This window comes from Plectropomus leopardus, chromosome 18 (genome assembly GCF_026936395.1).
Source record: "Plectropomus leopardus strain MGB_pleo_1.0 chromosome 18, ASM2693639v1, whole genome shotgun sequence".
NCBI lineage: Eukaryota > Metazoa > Chordata > Actinopteri > Perciformes > Serranidae > Plectropomus > Plectropomus leopardus.
In genome coordinates, this window is record NC_142193.1 from 16346915 (window position 1) to 16369449 (window position 22535).

Sequence of the window (22535 nt, forward strand, 5' to 3'; positions counted from 1 at the left end):
TTCATTTCAAATGAGCCAGTCAGCACTGTGTTTATGATCGGGCTGGTTGGCACAGGTAGGCCTGGTCATAAATTTAGAGTGCCTTGGGATCTCTATTAATTTGTACTGACTGTAGCCACTCTGAACACAGCCAAGCCACAGGACAGTACTTGAATGCCTGCAATGGTTTTGAGCTTATATTAAGCCAATTGTCATTCCATAACAGTGAGTGTCTACACTGGTACAAGTCTTGTTTACTCAGTTTTAAGTCCTGCCATAATCTCAGACAGTAACTTGCCAAAGGTTTCAGTTTTACATTCTTTTGAGTGATTTGTGTAAGCTAACTTTACAAACTGCTTCTGTCTGTGTGGTAGTGTCTCTGAGAGCTCAACACCCTGCAAATACACTGTACAAAGGGGACATAGAAACACCTTTAATTTGATAACACATGGTATTGTTGTTGAAATTGGTTTGATTTCTTTGGTTAAAAAAAAAACATATGTTGAAATAAAGTAATGACCAAAAATGTCCCATATATTGCAAGAAATCAGTAAAAGGTGAAAAGAAAATGACCTAAAAATTAGAAGCCCTGTAACTTTAGCACAAAGCATACATCTGGATGAATGATCTCTAAGTAAGCATCCCTTTACTATTATGGTGCCTTATTATGTCATAGAAAGTCCACTTGCGCTAATCTTGAGCAGTTTACTACTTTCCCACAGATGAATATAGATGGATTTATTGCAATAGAAAACAATGTAACACTTTCAATCTTTTTATTAACTTATATTCATATAATTTTAAAAAGAATCAACATCATCATGAACATGTTTTTATAGATTGTTTTTATCACCTCTTTTTTGTTTGATTTACAAAGAAGCTTTCAAAACTTTTTTTAAAAAGTTGTCTCTAACAAAATTAAATAAATTGCTCATTTTTAAGAATCTCTAATCCTTATCCACCGAAAAGTGTGTAATTAATATCATATATACATATATATATATATATATATATATATATATATATATATATATATATATATATATATATATATACATATATATATATATATATATATATATATATATATGAAAAGAATAAGATAGAAAGATAGCCTTTGGAGTTTTCTGGCAGAATTTAAACGCAGGTTGTTTTACTAAACCCAGCCAAGAAGGCAATTTATCCCAACTTCAAAACGCGCACCAGCAAGCTCACAGCACAACGGAGACTTTTTTTTCCCAGGGGGACAATAATAAGTGATGCACACGGCTCGAACCTTGCTGTTGCCATGGTTTTTGGCTAATAAAGTCAACGATGCAGGAAAACCACCTTAAATGTAAGTTTTGAAGCTTATTTTAACATTGTGTAGACATGTAACTACAGATACCCGTTGTTAACCTCGTGTCAGCCTTTTATTGTCTGAATTATTATAACAAGATAGCTTAGCTAACGTTACACCTGAACTAACGTTAGCTCGTTAGCTCAGGTAAGGTTAGCCAACGCCTGCTCACTTTCAGTGTCATGAATTATGACTGTGTTCCCTCTCGGCTTTACATATTATATTACTGCAATAACTGTGAGAAGTATGAAGTGAACTAGGAAGACTGGTCAATGCAGACCGAAAGAAAAAAAACAAACAAACCGAAAAACATATTTTAGAATACGTCCTAAAACAATAAACAGAAGGGTAATAGTTTTGCGTAGGGCTAGGCGATATTTTAAAAAGCAAATATCATGATATTTTTTTTCGATATCGGTATTGTGACAGTATTGCTGGGTTAACTGTTTCATGAAAACTTTACACAATTACATTTTGGATTAAAAATTTGAAATATGCGTAATGTTATAATGACTAAGTTGTTGAATGCAAATAATAGAACCCATTTGTTGTTGTTGTTGTTGTTGTTGTTGTTGGGCCTGTATCAAGTGAAACATAAGTATAGTATAAATGAATGAGTATTCATAGACCTTGGCTTGCTTTATGCTAAAAAAAAAAAAAAATGTATTGCACTTTTATCGGAAAACCTTAGCTGACCACGCACGAATCAGTGCCTAAGACTGATGTTATAAAGCCTTCAATTGGAAAGGATAACGTATAGACTCTGAGCTTGTATAAATTATTTATTTATTTATTTTTTTGTTTTGAAAAACTTTTCAGATTTAGCATTTATTGTAATTATGTTTTCCATTTTGTATAGATTACCCCATTTTTAACATATGAGGAGCACTTTTGGTTTTTTTGTATGTATTTTTTCCCTTATATTTCTTTATTTCTCTCTCTCTTTTGCTCTGTTTTAAGACACAATTATATGTTATGTTATGCATTATATGATTGCAACAAATCATATTTTAAAGGATGGGAAATCTAATAAAATATTGTGGAAAAAGTGCAAATACTAAAACAGCTAGATCAGTATGGTAAGTTCAAAACTTTACATCACTTAACTATAATGCAGCATCTAAAACCAGGATTGATTTAAGATGATTTCTCACCTCATATCACGATATTGATATGATATCAATATATTCCTCAGCCCCAGTTTACGCAATAGTTATTAGAAAGTGAAGGAAATCTCTATAAAAGACAGCCACAATTTTCAATACTTGACTTACTGGTCATATTCTGAAAATATGAAAATATACATTTATTGACCCTCGGATTGGCAGATTAGTCTAATACTTATTTTAAACACTACAATCACAAGCTAAATTATACATTTCAACTGGACAGATACATAAAACTCACTCAAGGGGTTAGGCAAAAAATACAAGGTCAATAGTGCTGTGCTGTCATAGTGTTTTGGATACATTTGTATGTATTTTTGTGCATTATGTATTGACAGAATTTAGACTGGTAAGACCTGTTTGAAAATATGAATGTTGCTTTAAGCTAACCCCTCTTGAAAGCTGCCTGGAGACATGGGAGCTGAGCAAATATGATCAGCTCCTGCTAACAATGTTTTCAAGACAAATGTTGTTTTTATTGATAATATGAGAGTAAAGCAGACTGAATTGCTCACTTGCATCAACCAACTCCTTCTCAGTCACTTTGTGTCCTCTCTCTGTCTGTTCTAGAGCGACTCTCAGCTCTTCAGTCTCACCCAGCATCCGGCCATTTCTTCACTCCACCATGGCGACCTGCTCCTTCATGTCTTCATGTCCTCTGATAGCATCATCAAGATGCAATTGGGCTTCCTGAAAACAACAGGTCAGTCCAGCAATTTGTGATTAAAAAGTAAATCATCTCATAGTTAACCTATTATTTATCATTTAGCCATCAGTTTCAGTATTTGTTTACAAAGCTTATTTTATCATTGTCAATCAACAGAATGAAAAGTTATCTTTCCAGCATCATGACTCTCTGCTCCCAGCTTGTTGACCTGAGACCCAGCGATGTCAGCACGCCTCCAGCTCATCCTGAACCTTCCTGACCTCAGGCATGTGAGTGGCCTACTTTTCCTGTGTATTCTGATTACAGCCCTTATTAATGTAGTTGACTTGGATGTTAAAAGTGGGTATAAGCTATTTACATTGGGCCTCATCATTAATTTTAAGAAATTAAGCTCCTCTCAACAGAGAAGATTTGTAAAGGGACAACATGAAGTCCTTACTAATATGAACTACTAAGGAAATTTGAGCTAGAAACTGGCTCTGCATCATCTCCACTGAAATTGACTCTTTAGCCACTTTCTTGAATCAAGTAACCAGCTTTTTATTCCTGGTATTGAAGGTTTGCAGGTAAGAATGTTGCTGGATTAGTAGTAGAGCTACCTGATCAGGTTCAATGCATTCATGCTGACCAAAAAAGCATGAGGCTTTTGTCACAGAAAGGTCCACCTCACACATATGCAGATGTATATGTATTCAATGTGCTTATCAATGCATATTAATCTAGGTTTTTCTTTGTGTGATTGTGAAGTTCAACTTTTGGGTTAATTTCAGTAAATTGACCTGTCTTTGAAAATTAACTGACAAAAACATAATTAGTAGTTCACCCAGAGGTAAGTTGGAAAAGTAACTAATCCTGTAACTTAAGATCTCTGTTGGCTGTAGTTTCTGGAGTTGGTAACTTTCATAAAAGTAATATTTTGCCATATTTACTGAAACTGACACTTTACCCACACAGTATTAAAGACAAATCGTCTGTGAAAAAAATCCGATTCCTCTGCCCCCTCGTATTGCTTTTAATGGCATTACCACACATGAATGAAAATATCCAGTGCTAACGCAGCTGTCAATCATGTCAATCACTACTTGTAAACTGCGATCAAACTGTCAAACGAGGCAGCGCTGATCAAATATGAATCAAAGTGCTTTTACTGCATTGCCTAATTCTCACCTCAGATGTTTTCAGAGGCATATTTTAGCATACCGTTTAGCTTTAAAATTAGAAAGTTTGTGACCAGGCCACCATGTTAAGAATGGCTGAGCTGAAAATTCAGCACCATCCACCAGCCAGAGCAAAGTGACTGTTTGTGGTACAGAGCCATGTATTTTTTAGAAGAAGCAGAATCAACTTTACGACTTAATCTGGTATCTGGAATCCTATACAAGATAATAGGTTGGAGATGAAACACTACAGAATACGTACATTTAGTTGTGATTATAAAGATTTTTTGTGAAATTACAAGTATGAGTTTCATGTAAAAACTTAAAGTTCTCTGTAATTTGTCAGACTGATTCAACTCCATCTGATGTCTAGGCCAAGTAGAACTCATTATGCATTATAACCATTATAGGAAGTAAAAAGAAAATGATACTGAGTAAAATGCATATTGTTTATTAAAAGGTTACAGTAAAAAAATCCTTCAGCAGTTGGTTCATATTTTATGAACTCGGTCAGGCAGCTGCATCTGGATGTGGTCTTTTACTCAGCATCACCACCCTGGGAAAGAAAACAAGAAAAATAAAATTATTTAAAGGTTTAACCAGTTATTTAAGATTTTACTTCTGAGGGTTGTTTTCAGACTGTATCAACCTACGTGTGGTTGTAAACATACACTTCTACAAGTGGTTCTACATGCCTTGATCAGATTTTATATGTAATATGTGAATTAGTCGGCACCATATATAAGAACTAAATACACCTGAACTCAAATAAAATTATGTATCTATCTTTAATTCTTCTTTTTTTTGTTGATAAAATTTTAGAACAGAAATTGTTACCTTTCCAACATCACGACTCTTGGCTCTCAGCTTGTTGACCTGGGCCTCAGCAATATCAGCACGCTCCGCAGCTTCCTCCAGCTCATGCTGAACCTTCCTGAGCCTGGACATATGAGTGTTGGCCTGCTCCTCCTGTGAGGGGATTGGAGTTACAGAATTAGTTTCAAGTCAATTCAAATTTAAAGTACTGGTCATATCAATGTAGTTCACGTACAGCCTCCTCAGCCTGTCTCTTGTAAGCCTTGACTTTGAGCTGCAGCTTGTCCACCAGGTCCTGAAGTCTATTCACATTCTTCTTGTCCTCCTCAGTCTATACAAACAAAAGATTATAAGTGAAAGAGAATAGAGGGTAAAAAACACTGTTTTTATCATTATTATTTTTTTTTTTGAGTAAAATGAATTACCTGGTAGGTCAACTCCTTTACTCTTCTTTCATATTTGCGGACTCCTTTCACAGCATCAGCTCCACGTCTCTGCTCAGCTTCAACTTCAGCTTCCAGCTCGCGCACCTGGGATGTGAGGATAGATATTGATTGAAATCAGAGAAATATTTTCAATCAACTCAATGAAAGACTGATTTTCATTCAGAAACAAGCATTTATATTACTGTACATGCAGTCCATACCCTGGACTCCAGTTTCTGGAGCTGCTTCTTGCCGCCCTTCATGGCGAGGTTCTCAGCCTCATCCAGACGGTGCTGCAGGTCCTTGACTGTGACCTCCAGGTTCTTCTTCATCCTCTCCAGGTGAGCGCTGGTGTCCTGCTCCTTCTTCAGCTCCTCGGCCATCATGGCAGCCTGAAATGATACAATGTTCTCTAATTCATTCATGATATATGATAAACGTAGCATTATCAGTGCACCAAAGAAGCCCCAAAGCATCACATAGGTGAGGCAGAGACAAAAACTCACATCAGTGATCGCCTTTTTGGCTTTCTCCTCAGCATTTCTTGCTTCCTGGACCGCATCATCCACTTCACCCTGAACCTGGACGAAGTCAGCCTCCAGCTTCTTCTTGGTGTTCAGAAGACTGGTGTTCTGAATGTTAAAGAAAAGCCATGTTTATTATGACATTTGCTATGTGTTCAAAACGCTATATATATTTTTTTTTAAATTAATGACAACAAACCTGAGAGTGAAGCAGTCCGACACGCTCACTGGCATCAACCAGCTCCTGCTCAGCCACTTTGCGTCCTCTCTCTGTCTGTTCCAGAGCGGCTCTCAGCTCATCAATCTCAGCCAGCATCAGGCCATTTCTACGCTCCACCATGGCAGCCTGCTCCTTCATGTCTTCCTGTCCTCTGACAGCTTCATCAAGGTGCAGTTGGGCATCCTGGAAACATTAAAATTAAGAGTTAATTTTAACTTTATTTACTCTCCAACTTTTTTATTTCCATTCAGTAATCAAACAGATCTCACCTTGAGCTGTCCCTGGACATTCCTCAGTTGTTTCTGGGCCTCAGCGGCCTGCCTGTTGGCATGGCTCAGCTGAATCTCCATCTCGTTCAGGTCTCCCTCCATCTTCTTCTTGACTCTCAGGGCATCATTTCTGCTCCTGACCTCAGAGTCCAGAGTGCTCTGCATGGAGTCAATCACCCTCTGGCTGTTCCTCTTGATCTGCTCCATCTCCTCATCCTTCTCTGCCAGCTTCCTGTCAACCTCACCTTTCACCTGGTTGAGCTCAAGCTGAACACGGAGAATCTTCGCCTCCTCGTGCTCCAGTGTACCCTATTAATTATTGTATTTAATTATATTGATAAACGCCACCAGATTCAATACTGAATTAAACTGACATGGATTATTTTGATTTAATACAAGCAAAATAACAAATGGCTGTAATTAAAAATTGAATAACCTCAGCTTCCTCCAGTGCTGTCTGAATTTCTGATTTCTCAGTCTCCACAGTCTTCTTGGCTTTCTCCAGCTCATGAATACTCTTTCCAGTCTCACCAATCTGTTCTGTCAGGTCTGAGATCTCCTCTATAGAACATCCAAAGCCAAATACAGTTTGAGTAACTTATAATAGAGTTACTTAGTATACATTATAAGAAGAACCTTTATGATTCTGATAATAGCCTCTCTATGTAGAGTAAGATTGACATACGCTGCAGGTTCTTGTTCTCTCTCTTCAAGGTCTCCAGCTGATCCAGAGCCTCCTCATAAGAGTTCTTCATCTTGAAGAGTTCAGTGCTGAGAGAACGAGCCTCCTTCTGGGCTCCTTCCAGCTCAGCCTGGCCCTCCTCATACTTCTGCTTCCATTCTGCCAGGACCTAAAGGTGTTTATTGTTGATTAAATGGTTAGTTAACTACATAGGTATGTGTTTCTTGTGATTAAACTGGTTCTGATTACCAGTTCAAGCATTTACCTTATCGAAGTTCCTCTGCTTCTTGTCGAGGTTGGCAGCCAGAGCATTAGCTCTCTCCACATCAATCATGAGGTCCTCCACCTCACCCTGCAGCCTCTGCTTGGTCTTCTCCAGAGAGGCACATTTTGAATTCACAGCCTCAATGGATTCCTCAGCCTCCTGCAGGCGCTGGGCAAGTTTTTTCCTATTGGAAAGAAGAATTTGCTTGTGCATAATCGGGCTAATAGATAGCATATTTGATCTAGCGATGAAAAACTAGAAAGGCTTTATATACTTGGCCTCCTCCAGCTCCTCAGTGCGCTGAATAGCATCAGTCTCATATTTGCTTCTCCACTGAGCCACCTCGCTGTTGGCCTTGGACATTCCTCGCTGCAGCTCACACTTGGCCTCCTGCTCCTCCTCAAACTGCTCCCTGAGCAGATCACAGTCATGGCGCGCTGACTGAACAGCATGGGCCAGGGCGTTCTTGGCCTGTTGAAGACACGGTCCATGTTGAGCTTAGATGTAAAGCACTGTATCTGATGCTGTAGTCAACAAACTTTTGTTACTTGCACGTTAAGACTACTCTCAATTCATTCATTTGTATAAAGTAATTTTCTTTTTGTAAGTAATTGGACATATTTTGAAATGGGTATGTTTATTCATACACCATAACAATCTGAAAAATAGGGGAGATATAAACTTCATACCTTCACTTCCTCCTCAACGTGCCTCTTAAGCTCTTCAATCTGCTGAGTGAAGGCCTGCTTGCCCCTGGTCAGCTGGGAAACAAGAGCTTCCTTCTCCTCAAGCTGGCGGGCAAACTCACCTGAGGAACAATTTGTAAACATGTCATTTATGTAAACAATAATTAGTGTTTTTCAGTCATGTATTTTTTACAGCTGGCTCACCATTCTCCGTCTGCAGTCTGGCCCTCTGTGCATTGATGTCGTTCAGCTGGCGGACATTCTCATCATTTTTGGCTTTGAGTTCACTCAACTGGTCCTCAAGAGTTCTGCACATTTTCTCCAAGTTGCCCTATAAACAAGATTTCTCTTGAGTTTTTCTCTAAGTTTAAAGGTACTGCCTTATTAATTACTTCGAGTTCATATTTCAGAGCTTACAGGAAAACAAATCCCCTGCTTCTACACAAACCATTCACCTTTGCTTTAGCAACATTCTCCATGTTGCTGGAGAGGTCATCTATCTCCATCTTGTACTCGCTCTTTTCCTTCTCCAGCTTCTGCTTAACACGCTGGAGGTTGTCGATCTGCTCTCCCAGCTCTGCAACACTGTCAGCCTGCTTCTTGCGGAGAGCTGCTGCGGTGGCTTCATGCTGCAGGGTGGACTCTTCAAGATCACGACGCAGCTTCTGGAACTCAGCCTCACGCTTCTTGTTCATCTCAATCTGAGCGGCTGTTGCTCCGCCAGCTTCCTCGAGCCTCTCACTGATCTCCTCAAGCTCCCTGGAGAGATCAGCCCTCTGCTTCTCTACCTTAGCCCGAGCAGCCCTCTCAGCCTCAATCTCTTCCTCCAGCTCCTCAATACGAGCCTAGATTTGACAAAAGTAATGTCAAGGAGGCTTATTACCATGAGTGTGTTGTTTTTGATGGACTGACTTAGATATTCATGTAAATACATTACCTGGAGTTCCTTGATCTTCTTCTGAAGCTGAGCACCCAGAGACTGTTCATCCTCAATTTTGCTGAGGAGTTGGCTGGTCTCAAAGTCCTTCCTGTATGAGGGAAACAAAAAATGTTTTTGCTGTTTTACTTGACACAGGATAATTTAGTTGCGCTATGACAAACATATAGAGTTTAAAAACAACTAAAAACTAACTTCTTGAGTTTTTCCTCAGATTGCTGCTTGTCATTCTCCAGATCCATTATGGATTCTTGAGCCAGTTTCAGATCTCCTTCAAGCTTCCTCTTGGCTCTCTCAAGGTCCATGCGGAGCTTCTTCTCTTGCTCCAATGATCCCTCAAGCTGTTAGATGATAGAGAATGACAGGTGATTCAGGGCATTTAAAAGATAAAAAATAATATATTTTTTACCAAATTATCAAGTCATTACAGGGAAAACATCAAGTCAAAGTCATAACAATTGTTTTCTTACATCATCGACTTGCTGTTCCAGCTTTGTCTTGGCCTTGGTCAGAGTGTTGACTTTGTCTTCCTCTGCCTGGAGATCATCAAGTGTTTGCTGGTGGGCCTCTTGGAGGGCTTTCTTCTCCTTGGTCAACTTGGCAATGGCCTCATCTTGAGATGCCATCTCCTCTGTCAGGTTTTTCACCTAAAAGGGGAAGATCAGCACATGAATGTTTGCATACCTTAATAATGATATCTATATATATTGCAATTGTCAATAAAATCCTTGTATTTTGTATGTGTATATAACAAGTTTTCTGAACCTTGTTTTCTGTTGCATGTTTCTCCTTCTCCACTTTAGCCAAGGTGAGCTCCAAGTCATCAATGTCTTTCTTCAGCTCAGAGCATTCATCCTCCAGCTTCCTCTTCTTGGCAGTCAACTCGGCATTGATTTCCTCTTCGTCCTCCAGTCTCTCAGCTGTCTCTTTGAGTTTGGCCTCGAGCTGGATTTTGCTCTTAATGAGCCCCTCACACCTTTCCTCAGCATCTGAGAGGTTCTCACCTTCCTACAGCATGTTTTAAATGTACACAATATCTGGTATGAAATAAGCTTTTTAACCAGATTAACCATGTTTAACAAATTGATTTTCAGGAGTTGTAGTGTTGAACCCTTATAACTTTGTCAAAGTACAAGACAATTCAGAAAAAAAGATTTGCATATGTTGTATCTTATGAAAATATATCTTAGTGTGACTGACAGAAATCACTTGGCGTATTTAATTAATGCAAATGAAAGAAAACAACTTCTGCCTTAGCATTCTACTCACAGAAGCCACTTGCAGTTGCAGGTCATTCTTCTCCTGCAGCAGGGAGACCATCTTCTCCTCCAGTTCCTTCTTCTTGGCCAGGGCTGTAGCCAGGTCTGTTTGCATCTTATCATAGTTCTCCTTCATCTGAGCCAGCTCCTTCTCAGTCTCAGCACTCTTCAGGAGTGGCTTGATTTTGAAGTACAGGTTCATCCATGGCCAGTTCTTCACATTCATGAATGAACGAATATTGTACTGGATTGTAAAGATAGATTCTCTATAACGAATCAAAAGAAGGTATTGTTACTTTATAGATCTTTTGACTGTGTTAATATAGCCAAAATTTGTTCCATATACTTCATGATAATGATACCTCCTCTCCATCATCTTAACAAACTCCTTCCTCATGAGGTATGCTCTGCAGAGAGCCTGAGTCATTGTCACCAATGTAGCCAGTTTGTCATCTCTCATCTCCTCCAGGGTACCCAGCAGACCAGCTTTGAAGAACACCTATATTGTTAAGTGACAGAACGCATGCATCAGTAAACATGGAGACATCAGGACATAGATTTGCCATAGCTACTGATAATGTCCTTAGAAATGTACCTTTGTGTGTCCAAACTTGTACTGAGTGTGGTCCACATCAATGGAGCCCAGCAGCTTCTCTGAAGCTTTCTTGTTGTCAATGAACTGTCCCTCAGGGATGACACTAGCATTCAATACTTTGTATCTGCAAGAGAAAATATTGTTGTAACTTATATTCACTTCCTGTCCTTTCCTGGTGTTTTCGATGAAATACCCAGACTAAAATCAACTTGAAAACTGCAGTCACCTCTGTTTGAAGTCACCGTAGAGGATTCTGCTGGGGAAGCCCTTTCTGCAGATTCTGATTCCTTCCAGCACACCGTTACACCTCAGCTGGTGGATGACCAAGAAGTTCTCCATAAGACCTTATAGATAAAAAAAATCATACAGTTTAGAATATATCTTTGTATGAGTGTACAACATATTGTGCAAACAGTGGGACTTCAGACTTCTTACCTGGGGTCTTTGTTTCATTAGGGATCAAGCAACGGACAAAATGAGGGTGAGTGCTCCTCAAGTTGGTCATCAGCTTGCCCAAGTTCTCCTGTGGATTAGAATAATTAGATAATAGAGTCAACATTATTTGAATTTCAGGTTTTTAATTGTTATCCAAAAATATGAATCAATACATACTCTGAAAAGAGCAGACACGGTCTGGAAGGACCCACCCTTCTTCTTACCACCCTTCTTGCCACCACCACCAGCAGCATCTGTTTCACAAAACATTCAATTTCACTAATGGCACTGAATAAACAACACTGAAGTAACTTTTGATCGTTTTCTTTGCTGTTGAAAGTATGATAATTCTGTAATTAACTCACATTAATAAATATGACTACAGAGCAGTCATGAACTTTATGTCAATCCCAAACCAAGTGTAGACACACACTTACCTATTCTTACCTTACCTATTACTACAAACTTAATGCATCTCATGTAACATCTTAAACCTCACCCTCTGATAAGACGCAATAGCTAATTAAGAGACAGAAATGTCGATTTTGCTTATTATCTTGTACCAATAATAGAAGATAGTTTAAAAAAAAAAAAGAAAAATGTATGACGTTTCTGAAACCATAAATAATGCTCAGGATTGTTTTATTATGGTGAAGCACACTATCTGATCTGCATACTCTTACCATCAGTTGAAGAATGGCTTGCATACAGGAAGGCCAGCAGTTTGTTTGAAGCTTTCTGGTAAAGCTGAACAACTGAGTCATTCAGAGGGTCCTTGTTCTTGTCCAGCCAGCCAGTGATATTGTAGTCCACTGTACCAGCATAGTGAACCAAAGAGAAGTGAGCTTCAGCCTTGCCCTTTCCAGGCTTTGGCTTCTCAAAGGCCTTGGTCTTGCCAAGATGCTGATCGTGCAGCTTGTTCTTAAATGTTGTGTCAGAGGCCTTGGGGAACATGCACTCCTCTTCAAGGATGGAGAAGATGCCCATTGGCTGAATGGACAATTTGTCACGTTTATAAGAATCAATAATTTAGCAGATAGTCAGAAAATAGGATTTCAGTTCTTACTGAAGATTCGCCTTACCTTCTCAATAAGCTCAATGCAGGCAGCCAAGTCCATACCGAAGTCAATAAACTCCCATTCAATGCCTTCTTTCTTGTACTCCTCTTGCTCCAGGACGAACATGTGGTGGTTGAAGAACTGTTGCAGTTTCTCATTGGTGAAGTTGATGCAGAGTTGTTCCAAGCTGTTGAACTGCGATTATGGAAACATATAATTTCATTGCAAAATAGAGCTAAACTTTAAAACTGCTCAGATTTTTTTCAGCTTACATCAAAGATCTCAAATCCAGCGATATCCAAGACTCCAATGAAGAACTGTCTTGGCTGCTTTGTGTCCAGCATCTCATTGATACGGATGACCATCCACAAGAACATTTTTTCATAGACGGACTTGCACAGAGCACTGACAGAATTGTTGACCTAGAAATGAGGATTTTAGTTTTGTTATTTATCAGGATAACATTTTTACATTACATTTGTAAGTATTTCGTACTTTTTCAGATTTCCCTTTTTTTTTTTTTACCTGTGTTACGGTCTGACCTTTGGTCACCATCTCGTTTCCGACCTTGACTCTTGGGTAGCACAGAGCTTTCAGCATATCGGCTGAGTTCAGGCCCATGAGGTAGGCGATTTTATCAGCCTCTGGTGGAAAGAAACACAATAGATACAAAATATATATTATCTTTTGTAGTATTTTACACACCAGAACACTTGCATAATAAGAGTGCATTTAAGCAATTACCCTCAGTGCCATCAGGTTCAGCCTGCTCCTCACGCTGCTTCTGCTTGAATTTCATGTTGCCATGATGCATCACAGCTCCAGTCAGCTTGTAGATGCCAATCTTCTCCTCAGCAGTGAAGCCCAAGATGTCAATAGCAGTCTGTATTACACAAGACAGAAATGTTTTTGTAGTTTGAAAACTTTGGTTTTCAATCAAGTCTAAAAAATCATGCAAAGTGTGATTTTACATCTGTTGCAATGAACTCCTCCACATCATTGATGCTTTTGACAGTGATTTCACCCTGACTGATCATTGGGTAGTCATAGGGGTTGGTGGTGATCAGGAGAGCCTCTGAAACATCAGAAATGAAATTCATAACATTTTCTGTGATACTGTTTCAGGTATTGTGACTTATTAAGTTTAAACATTCTTTTAACATACCTAGGAGCTCTGGCTTGTGGCCAGTCATCAGCTGATAGAAGATATGATAGCTCCTCTCTGCAGACAACTGGAAGGTGACACGAGACTTCTCCAGCAGATCTAAGAATGACATATTCCGTAAGACATTATATAAAGATGCCATTACAATATAGCAGTGTTCATTTTTATTTATAGCCTGTTTATCAGCAAATCATTTTGTAGTTGCATTCTTAATGCTTTACTTTTAACCCCAGTGAATTCAAGTGTCTATTCATCCCTTGTCTTGACTGTCTCATACTGCATGTGGAAGTGTGCTGGAATTTTCTCTGTACATACCATATACATTACACAAACACACTGGGTAGTCACTCCAATCCCTCTGAGTTACAGCAGAAAGTGCTGCCAGGCCAACAGATGGCAGTCACTTACTTTGTAAATGTATATATCATATTCTCTCTGCCTGCTCACATACATATCCTTGGGCAGCCACACTATACCCACACTTAAGCTTCCCCAACAACATAACAAACTGTCTTCTTAAAATTGAACAAACGTATTATATCACTACTATTTAAGACATTTTTTTTTACCTTTTCTTATTTTATCTTGTGTTAAAATATTTTAATACTGAAGCAAAACCATTTCTGGGCTTTACAATCACCTCACCTACAACCTCTATCCTTTGACACTTGATAGGCATAAGGAAAAACTTTCTAAAGCAGTGTAAAATTGGAAGAGCAACATTGGAGGGATCCCTCTTCCAAGACAGACAAAGGTGCAATAGATGTGTGTACAGAATAGACCATTGTTGCAAAATTATAATAGATATATTCATAAATATAAAAATAAATGATGAATATATCATCCTCCCTTCAGGTAATTAAATTGCAACATAAATCATCCATGATGCAACCCCAAAAGTTCAGTTTGGCACACTTTTGCAACCTGGAATATAAATTCAAAATTGTTTTGCATAATTCTTAAATGACACTATAGTTTAAACTTACATGTTTCAATATCAGCTGAAGCCAGCTTGCCACTGGAGCCAAAGTGGATCCTGATGAATTTACCCTAGGCAGGCAGATCCTTATTAGCATCACACTTTGTAGATAAGTAATAAGAAAAAGTCTGAGAATTATTCCTTAATGTGATCACTTACAAAACGAGAGGAGTTGTCATTCCTCACAGTCTTGGCGTTACCATAGGCCTCTAGCAGAGGGTTAGCTGCAATGATCTGGTCCTCAAGGGAGCCCTGCAAGAGAAGAGTATAGTTACATCAGCGAATCATCCCAAACCATTTTCCTTTCACAAACAGTTGTATTCAAAATAAAAAATTTTACCTGCATTTTGCCAGGTGTTGCCTCTGCCTTCTTAGCTCCAATAGCTGCAATTGTTGCAAAGTATTGGATGACACGCTTGGTGTTGACAGTCTTTCCTGCACCGGATTCTCCACTGGGTATAAGAGACTCATTATCAACAGGCAGTTTCATCGTTTCAAAAACTTTGTTGAGCTTCAGTTGCAAGGGCTTAAAGTTATTTATATTCAAAGAAAAGAGAAAATATTAGATTTGAGGCTCCCTCCAACAGTGCCCATTAAATATGTGTAAAAAGAAAATCAAGCTGATAGAAAGTGAGAATCTAAAACATGAAATAGTGCAGAAGTTAAAATATAGGGATATACATACATAACACCTAATATGAATTTAGATGTAGCAGTTTGTTTTATACTCACGTAATCAGGACAGACTGGTTCTCACGATCTGAAATACAAACATATGCTTCATATGAGTTTCATTTTTATAGTTCCTTAAATAAGGATACATTTTATCTCTGTGTAGTTACATTGTAACACTAGTGTCATTGATCTTACCTGTGAGCATGAACTGATAGGCATTGTCAGAGATGGAGAAGATGTGGGGTGGAGCCTCAATCCTCTTCTTGCCTCTGTATGCTCCCACAACCTGAGCATCGTATACAGGAAGCCACTTGTAGGGGTTCACGACGACGCAGAACAACCCAGAGTAGGTCTAAAAAGAAGGGTAGAGAATTTTTATTTGAAGGGTTGCATATACAAATCTAAATTACATTTGCATTATATACACATTGTAGCAAAGTAAAAACGTACATAGATCATCCATGATGCATAACGCTCTTTGAGGTTAAACAGCACAGATGGCTCATTGAGGTGGGTCATCATGGCCATGTCCTCCATCTTATCAAACTTTGGAGGGTTCCTTGGATGGACGTCATCCTCTTTTACCGTGACACTCTGGGTCGGAAATGTAATTAAAAGGTTGTGGAAAGACATTTCATATAAAGTTTTTATCTGATAACATTGACTGCCACATTTAGGGTCTCTGAATACGGGTCCCTACCTTTCCTCCATCTGTTTCAACTGTGGCTTTGCCCCCCTCTTTTTTGACAAGTTTGCCCTTGACATACATTTCATCAGCATCAGTCACAAAGACGGCCGTCTTAGCATCAAATGGAGCAGTCTGCGCCTCAATCCTCTCCTTCTCTGGTTTTCGGAGGTAAATGGCCGCAGGGCCATACTGCTCCATCTCTGCGTCTGTGCTCATGGTGGCACTTTAGTGGAGTCTGAAAATATGACAGATTTAAATATAAGTCATGAATTTGCTAAAGGACTGATAATTGACTGGTTACTACTATTTTTGTTTTGAAAATTTACCTCAACTGATGAAAACGGAATTCCTTTTTTCCTGTGTATGTCAGGATACTACAAAAGAAGTTTTAGTAAGACCAATGCCAAAGTTTTTCATTATTGTGTAACTCCATCCAAAATTACATAAATAAATAAAAACAATACATACAAAACCTAATGTAAAAATGGTCTGAGTTAAGCAAAGTAATTGATAAGTGAAACGCTGAAGGAGCATATTAATTATCATTGACAATGTAACAGAGACATGCTATGAACAGTTGACTGCACTCACCCGTCCTAGATGCCAATCAGTTGGAGCAGAAGTGTAGAGCTGCTGTTTTTATACACAACGAGTCTGCCTTGCCAGCTAAAGTGTCCCCCTCAATTTGGTCAGGAATGCTTGACCTTGGTGCTTGATAGTGATACGTTCAGTGTGTAAAGATCAATACGCATGTTTCATTGTGTACATATATATTTAACATTTCACAATGCTGTATGAAAATAGAATTATGTTTATAGATCTTTATTTTATACCCACACTAACAAATGCACTATAACCACATGTACATATTCAGTGACATTTGATGAATAATCTTATGATGTATATCAAGTACAGTGTTAAATTAATTACACTCTAAAGACACTAAATATTATTACATTTGTTAATATACTTTCCATGTATATCTACATGGTTTCTATATGACTTAAATCTTTTTGACATTGTCTGTCAAATAATAATAATAATTGTATTTGTTGAACAAGTACTGTCAGTAACAGATGACAATATTGTTAAGTTGATATATTATATATGTTATAACTTATATATATATATATATATATATAACTTAATTGTACTTAAATACTGAGTACATCAATATTGTAAACAATATACTCAATGGTAAATTGAAAAAGTGCATAGCATCATTTGTGGATTATTTGTTCTAATAAACGGTTTATGGCAGGCACCTGTGCCCTATTAATCTCCATATCATAGCCAGTAATGAGTTTTAAATTTGGAGAAGCCTTGAAATGTCACTGGTGTATGGTTACAGGACATGCAAATCTCAGATATCTGAAATAAAATTCAGGGTCATGGTCTTTCCATTAACGCTTGACAAGTGTTATATATCTCCTGGAAACAGACTTGAAGAAGGATTGCCAACTCAGATAATTTAACACCCGAAATATGTTTCTCACAAATAGTGTTGTATTTTGTTGTGAAGACTGAAACGTTTTCTGTTTTTGAGTGAAAGCGTTTGTACTGAATGACTGACTGACACATGACTTAATGAAGGGAAAGTCTGGGATCATCTCCAGGATCAACTTTCATTTCCAAGATTTGCACAGACTTGGCTTATTATTTCATCTTATAAGGAGATCACAGGGTATTACCGTGGTCAAAAATAAATCCAGCTAAGGGAGGGAGCAATGATTCGTATTTGGCTTTGAGAGAAGGATATATTTATAGGACACATTTAGATATGTTGTTAACACCATACCCCAAGTATAAAGAGAGTTTTTTTAATTAAATATTTATCTCCTGAATATATTAGAATAAAAAAATAATGCATGTGTAGACAAGGTAAGGCCATTAACTGGGAACATATTCTGTACAATATATTCTGTATGTCCATATATTCTATACAGTATATTCTGTATGTCCATTACAGTTGTCCAAGAGTTGGATGGAATTGCCAGAAATGTGCTGAGCTGACACAGGAGGCAGGAGCCTCAACCAATAAAGGAAAATGACTGACTTGCTGTACTTTTTTTATCCTTGATATAACAGTTGAGTGAATATGTTACAGATAATGCAGCACTATAGTGCTTTGCAAGGTGTGCACCTTTAAGTGTTGCTGTTAAATTTACCATCCACCTAAAATAATATGGATAATGAAGATTCCACATAGTAGCCCTACTTCAACGAGAAAAGACGGAGCTCCCTTAAAAGCTCCACCGGATTGCTCTCCTTAGGACACTGTAGACCGGTTAACAAGCTCACTCTGCCTTGTTAGTTATGGGAATTATGCAAAGACTAAGCCAGGCTACGACAGTAATCCTCCATTCTGTTAAAATGGAAAATAGAGAGAAAAGGAATCTCCAATAGAAAGAGAGGATGACATACTAGACTTGATGCATGTTTTTGTCTTATGAACCAGAGTTGGCAACTGAAAAAAATTATGTGCAGCTTAAGAAAAAACAAAATTACGGTAAAGCAATGGATGTTAACAGAAAAATAACATGCTTTTGTGGCCTTCCCGGACTGCTTCTCTTGAATTTTTTGCTTGATGTAAAGAGAGACAAAGAGAGGCCTGACACTTATGTATGTGCAATCTTCAAGTGTAAGGCCTGATGATTGCATTTTTTTATTAGTGGTTGTTACACAGTGCAGCATGGTACAATATGAAAGAGGGGCTTAATACATTGATAACAGAGAAATTGAAAAAACTAGCCGATGGAGTTTGGGAGTTTGATTAGAAAATAGCCCTACCTTCTACATGGACATCACATACACACATTGCATATACATCCCTCCATATTTGGTCCTTGGGCCTTGAGCTCAGATATCAGTCCTGAAGTATATTTGAAGGTTAGAGCCATTTGATACATTTATGACACTTTCGGAGACCTAGTAAATATTTTATTTCTGGTTAGTGGTTATGAAAATGTGTGATGACTCCGAAGGATACTAAACTATATAGACAAAACTGAAAAGGGACTCACAGAGACTTTTAAAGACCCTTGAAATGAGAGTCTGACGGATTGCTTTTATTTTCTTTGATACTGTTAACTTTCCTTTGGTGAAGTGTAGAGCTGTAAAGAAAACTCATTAACTACTTAACTGGATCTTGACTGTAATATATTTAGCACAGATTGGCCTTTTTACATTCAAGATTTCCTTTTTGTAATTAACACTGTAAAACATGTAGAAAATCTTTCATGACCACTGAACAAATCAACCCCATTAAAAATGTAGAATTTATGTCACAAACCTACTTGAAGGACATAATTGTTTTTCTTTACTCCTAAAGAATTAGAATTGGATGACTAAACATAAGTTATATATAAATAAATATATGGTACACGTACTACAGACCGACTGTTAGTATTAGAGCTTTGGATCACTTTTATGCCTCAACTCCGATGATAGCTGTGGCTGGAATCGAAAAAATGATTTCAGATTGTCCGTACACACGTCTGTCGTACGTCTGTCCGTACACACGTCTGTCTGTACGTACATCTAGCTACTATTTTTGTGGATGCCATATCTCAAGGAATCCTGAGGGAATTTCTTCAAATTTGGCACATCCACTTGGACTCAGTAATGAGCTGATTAGATTTCGGTGGCCAAAGTTCAAGGTCACTAAAACATGTTTTTCTCCATAATTCAAGAATTTACATTGAATTATGACAAAATTTTGAATAAATGGCTAATAGGATAAAATGATGAAGTGATGACGTTTTATATCCAGAAGCTCAAAGGTCATATTCTCTGTGACATCATAATGTTCTACAAAAACACATTTCAGGCCATTACGTAATGCCATAACATTTAGTCGGATACTGATTTGGTGACGCACATCTTGGGTGCCCTCTGTGAAACTGTGCTGATTGTATCAATCATCTGTGCTGCCAGAGGTAAGATTTGTTACTCTTTTTACAAAATAGTACAGTATACAAACTGTCAACATATGGTTTGTTACGTATGTTGGTCATTTTAATAACTGGCTTTAATTTAATCAGTGGTGGGCTCTCATTAAAATAGAACTTCAACTTCTAAGTCTCTTTACACTTGACATAATCAACATGGGTATGAGCTGTGCTGTGGGGAAGATATCAGATTTTGTGAGGGGCCGGTATATTATTTGATGACGGCCGCCACTTTCAAGGTTGTACAGCTTGATCAAAAATAGAAAGGCATCTACAAGTCTGTCCTCATGTGTCAGTAAGCATAAACCAATGACAGAGACAGACAGAGCATATTTAAGGTGATGAATAAGGTATTATATAGCTGTGAAGTTGGCTCATTTCATCAGTAAAGCGGAACTTCTCTTTTGACCGCAACTGCATGTCCCACTCTGATGGCAGATACAATGATATGCATGGCCAATGAATTTAAAATGTATAGCTTGTACAGTAAGTGTTAAAAGTTGTTTAGGTTTTGTTTTCTTGCTGTGATAGCAGTGAAATGGTTTTGTCATAAATAAGTGCGCAAGTTTCTGTACAGTTCATGCATGCTGACAGCTCTGAAATTGCTTTGGTTGGCTGTAGATTGCACAATATGTATTCAAAATGCGAAACCACACTGAGGAGTCAGTATTTTCGGAAAGATTATGGGATCCCAATTACATTAATATTTTGAGTTTTTTGGCTGCATTTTCATAGGGTAAGCTGATTCTTTTCTTTCTGGCGCATACATGTGTTAATTTTAAAAATGTCGCGTAGGTACAATAATTTAGGGATTTAGATTTACCCTAGTGTGCAAGGGCTGACTGTTTTGATATTTTAGGTTTGTGACAGTCTTACATCACCAACAATTCTTTGTTAACTCTTCACATGGACCACCCTGATTTACAGCTTTTAAAGGTGCATTGTGATTTTATCACTTTTTCTATTTTAACAGCATGGAGGCAAATGAAAATGTTTCCTTGGTTACTTATTTTTTATTTCATTTCTTCAGTCTCTCTCTTACACTGAGTGCCGACTGAATTTTGAACAATGTGAGAGTGCTGCTTGGTTGAAGACAGACAGTATTTTGTCATGACCTGCAATTCCATCTCGTTGGTAAAGGAGCTAAAATAAACACATCCATTGTTGCTGATTGAAGCATTTTGGAGTTAAAATGGATAAAGACCCGTGACTAATGCAGAGTCATTTGTCCCAGGTGTGAATGCTGATTGTAACCTTTCCCATTAAATATAACAGCCAGATGATAGTGTTTTTTTGTACAGTGGAAAAGTGGTTACAGAGCATTTGGTTCTATTACTTGTTGTTGGATGCACCCATTCAAGCCTTGTAATAAAAGTCAGTCTTTCGTATTTTGACATTTTGCATTTATCTGAATTATTGTTTTTGTGACGCTGCATTTATGGGAGTAATTGGTCAAAGTCAGTCAACTGGACCATCTTTAGCTAAATCTGCAATAGATTGATTCTTTGGTTTTTATAGCAGTAGAACATTCAACAAAATCATGTCAGTTTTTATTTTATTAAATTTTTGAGGGCTAAATAGATATACTCTACTCAGCCTACTGAGTAATTTCAGATACTGTGCGTCCCTCTGCTGACCAGAGCTTAATTGTGATAAAGTACATTTATTCAAGTACTGTACTTAAATACAAATCTGAGGTTACTTTTAATTTACTTTCATTCATTTTCATTCATCTTAATTTCATGCCTCTTTCTACTTCTACTCTACTACACTTCAGAGGGAGGTATTGTACCTTTTACTCTACTACTATTATTAGATAACTACTTTACAAATTAAGATTATTTTACACAAGCCAAAAATATGAAAATATACAAGTTCAGCTGAAACAGTTAGTCGATTAATTACAAAAGTGACTGGCAACTATTTTCTTTGTGTAAGTCATCTTTAATGCAAAAAAGATTAATGGTTCTAAATCTCATATATACTGTATGTATGAGGAAATGCTGCTTTTTCTTTTAGCTATTCCGAAAATTTTGTTTTATTAAATTTATTTGAACTTTTGTGCGTGTGTATGTTTACTTTTAGTACTTAAATGCATATTCCTGAAATCACATTTACTCTGTTTAATTTTATTTAAAAGTGTCAGTTTCACTACTGTAGATGTTCTTTTTATTCTTACACTTACTTTTTGGTGTCATGTCTCCAGTCTTGTTCATGTGCCAGAGTCTTTGCACAAAGGCCCAATGTATTTTAAAGTAAAACATTGATGGAAAACACATTAAATACCCCCACATGAATAACATTACCTTTTACCAAACTATTTGTAACTATTTGTAATTCCTGTCCCCTGTCCATTCACACATGTACTACACCAGGAAGGTTTGAGATTGGTCCACAGTTGCTAGTCTAGATTATTATTTTTCAGTAACAGATATCAACAGCATGCTTGACAAAAGTGGGTAAAACACCAGACTGTATGGAGGTATGATATGCAGAAGATCATATCAGCACTAAAGGGAAATTAAAAAAGTTTTGTGGGAAAAGGGTCAAGCGAAAAGTTGGAAGATTTAGTGCTGCTTGATCACCTCATTAAGATCAC

At 37.7% G+C, this 22535-nt stretch overlaps 2 protein-coding genes across 3 annotated transcripts in view; one reads left to right on the forward strand and one right to left on the reverse strand.

Moving 5' to 3' along the window:
* Positions 1-1190: 1190 nt before the first annotated feature.
* Positions 1191-22535, forward strand: part of xab2 (XPA binding protein 2) — a 61238-nt gene continuing 39893 nt past the window's right edge. For both annotated transcript variants that reach the window (XM_088091133.1, XM_088091134.1), the window contains exons 1-3: positions 1191-1315; positions 3055-3187; positions 3308-3420. In XM_088091133.1, the coding sequence (XP_087947259.1) occupies positions 3373-3420 (48 nt within the window). In that variant the 5' untranslated portion in view covers positions 1191-1315; positions 3055-3187; positions 3308-3372. The remainder of the gene's footprint in view (positions 1316-3054; positions 3188-3307; positions 3421-22535) is intronic.
* Positions 4739-16217, reverse strand: LOC121956547 (myosin heavy chain, fast skeletal muscle-like). The gene is made up of 39 exons (XM_042504818.2): positions 15999-16217; positions 15749-15892; positions 15494-15650; positions 15356-15383; positions 14964-15075; positions 14783-14875; positions 14631-14694; positions 13645-13743; positions 13451-13554; positions 13224-13362; positions 13005-13123; positions 12752-12901; positions 12504-12674; positions 12105-12411; positions 11599-11675; positions 11422-11509; positions 11213-11330; positions 10987-11110; positions 10754-10890; positions 10402-10657; positions 9898-10140; positions 9603-9779; positions 9328-9473; positions 9133-9223; positions 8651-9040; positions 8400-8526; positions 8199-8317; positions 7784-7980; positions 7510-7693; positions 7248-7413; positions 6999-7123; positions 6563-6871; positions 6273-6476; positions 6056-6181; positions 5771-5941; positions 5550-5654; positions 5360-5455; positions 5146-5277; positions 4739-4864 (listed from the first exon to the last, which is right to left on the reverse strand). Exons 1-39 carry the CDS (start codon positions 16200-16202, stop codon positions 4847-4849), a joined length of 5817 nt encoding a protein of 1938 aa, XP_042360752.2. The 5' UTR covers positions 16203-16217; the 3' UTR covers positions 4739-4846.